This window comes from Sturnira hondurensis, unplaced genomic scaffold (assembly GCF_014824575.4).
Source record: "Sturnira hondurensis isolate 20B ecotype Veracruz unplaced genomic scaffold, ASM1482457v3 Scaffold0016359, whole genome shotgun sequence".
NCBI classification, from domain to species: domain Eukaryota; kingdom Metazoa; phylum Chordata; class Mammalia; order Chiroptera; family Phyllostomidae; genus Sturnira; species Sturnira hondurensis.
The window spans coordinates 1-1,821 of NW_028088990.1; the positions used below are offsets into that span (position 1 = coordinate 1).

At 51.0% G+C, this 1,821-nt stretch overlaps 1 gene segment (V, D, J or C); it reads left to right on the plus strand.

Moving 5' to 3' along the window:
• Positions 1–86: 86 nt before the first annotated feature.
• On the plus strand, positions 87–777 carry LOC119000880 (immunoglobulin lambda variable 1-40-like). The segment is given in 2 exon segments: positions 87–202; positions 303–777. Coding segments are annotated over 2 exon segments (420 nt in total).
• Positions 778–1,821: the final 1,044 nt, after the last annotated feature.

Here is a 1,821-nt window from a genome sequence, read left to right on the forward strand (position 1 = left end):
CCAGGGGGGAATAATATAGCTGTGGTGGGGGGTGTCTCATTTGCATGAGTGGCCCCTCCCTCTTTCAGAGTTTAAAGAGGGGAAGGGAGAGGTTTGGGGGAAGCTCTGCTTCAGCTGTGGGGCCACAGAAGGCAGGGCTCTGGGATGGTCTCCACCATGGCCTGGTCCCCTCTCCTACTCACCCTCCTGGCTCACTGCACAGGTGACTGGATAAAGGGACTGGGCAAGTGTGCTCTGAAGATGGGTTTCTACTCCTGTCTCTGGAGTTCTGATCACCATCTCTGTGTGTCTCCCTCTTCTAGGATCCTGGGCCCAGTCCGTGCTGACTCAGCCGGCCTCCATATCTGGGAACCCTGGACAGAGGGTCACCATCTCCTGCACTGGAAGCAGCTCCAACATCGGGAGTTACTATGTGAACTGGTACCAACAGCTCCCACAAAAGGCTCCCACACTCCTCATCTATGGTAATAGCAATCGATACTCAGGGGTCCCTGACCGATTCTCTGGCTCCAAGTCTGGCAGCTCAGCCACCCTGACCATCACTGGGCTACAGGCTGAGGAAGAGGCTGATTATTACTGTGCAGCAAGGGACAGCAGTCTCAATGCTCACACAGTGCTGCAGGCCTGTGGGGAAGTGAGACAAGAACCCCTGTGTCCTCTGTGAGCTGGGGGAACACTGCAGCTGCTGCTGCTCAGGCTCAGCCTGTGCCCTGTGACTTCTGCTCCTTCTCTCCTGCTGTCCTGGGCCCAGGTTCCCCCAGGGACACTGCCTGGCATTGAAGGACACTTGTTTCCTTCTTGTCCTCAAAGTCACACCAGCACTTTACCAAATTACGGGTTCTTCAACAAGTGGCCTGTTTTTGAAAAGGGATTTTAATTCCCAGTGTGACTCAAATTTTTCACATTTTGGAAGACGCAGAACTGTAGAGTGAGTAGGGTCATCTCTTGCAAGTTGGGTGTTAGAAGAAGAAGAATTGACTATGTAAACATGAATTCTTTCTTTGCAAGCAATGGAATTATTCTACAGAATATTAGAATAATGTACTTTCCATTCTCCTGGCATCTATTTTTCTTTCACAGAGCTGCAGGGCCATGGGGAAGTGAGATAAGAACCTGCTGTCCCTCTTAAAATGGGGCCTGTCTGGGCAGACCCTGCTCCTCTGATGGGCCAGCTGTTTCCTGTGTTCATTTGGCCAGTAACTGGGGCCCGAGACCCACCTCTGTGACCTTGTCTAGAAGACCTGCCCTCATCCTTCAAATTCTGCCCCCACACCTGTCCTTCTGTGTCCTCTTCCATCACCTCCTCCCCCCGCCCGATTTCTTCCTCTGGCTCTTGAGATCTTAACTCTGCCTCACCTTGGGTTTTCCACAGAAAGGAACAGTTTCTTGTGTACTTTCCATTCTCCTAGCACTTAAATGGCACTTAAATGACCCTACAGCTTCATCATATTTATTGAGACCATACAGCACAATGACAGATCTTAATGTGTGCACATGAAATGTTATTTAGGAGATTGAGGGTCCCATGGTGGAATGTAGATGGTGACAGGGACCCATCAGTTTGCACTGTGAAGGCATGAGCCACCACCCTGGGGGGAATGGGAAGGAAATCTATTGATCAAAGTACCTGTGACAGTGAGGGCACCTGTCACACTAACAGCAAAGGAAACTGCACATAAAACTGTGCTCCAGGTGACAAAGTATATTCCCAGGGGGTACAGGTCACAGGGCAGGTGTGGCTGTGCTGTGCACTGTCGTTACGTAATCACGTAAGTGGGTGGGCACAGGTGGGAGCCAGACTGGTCTTCTTATTAATGGAGA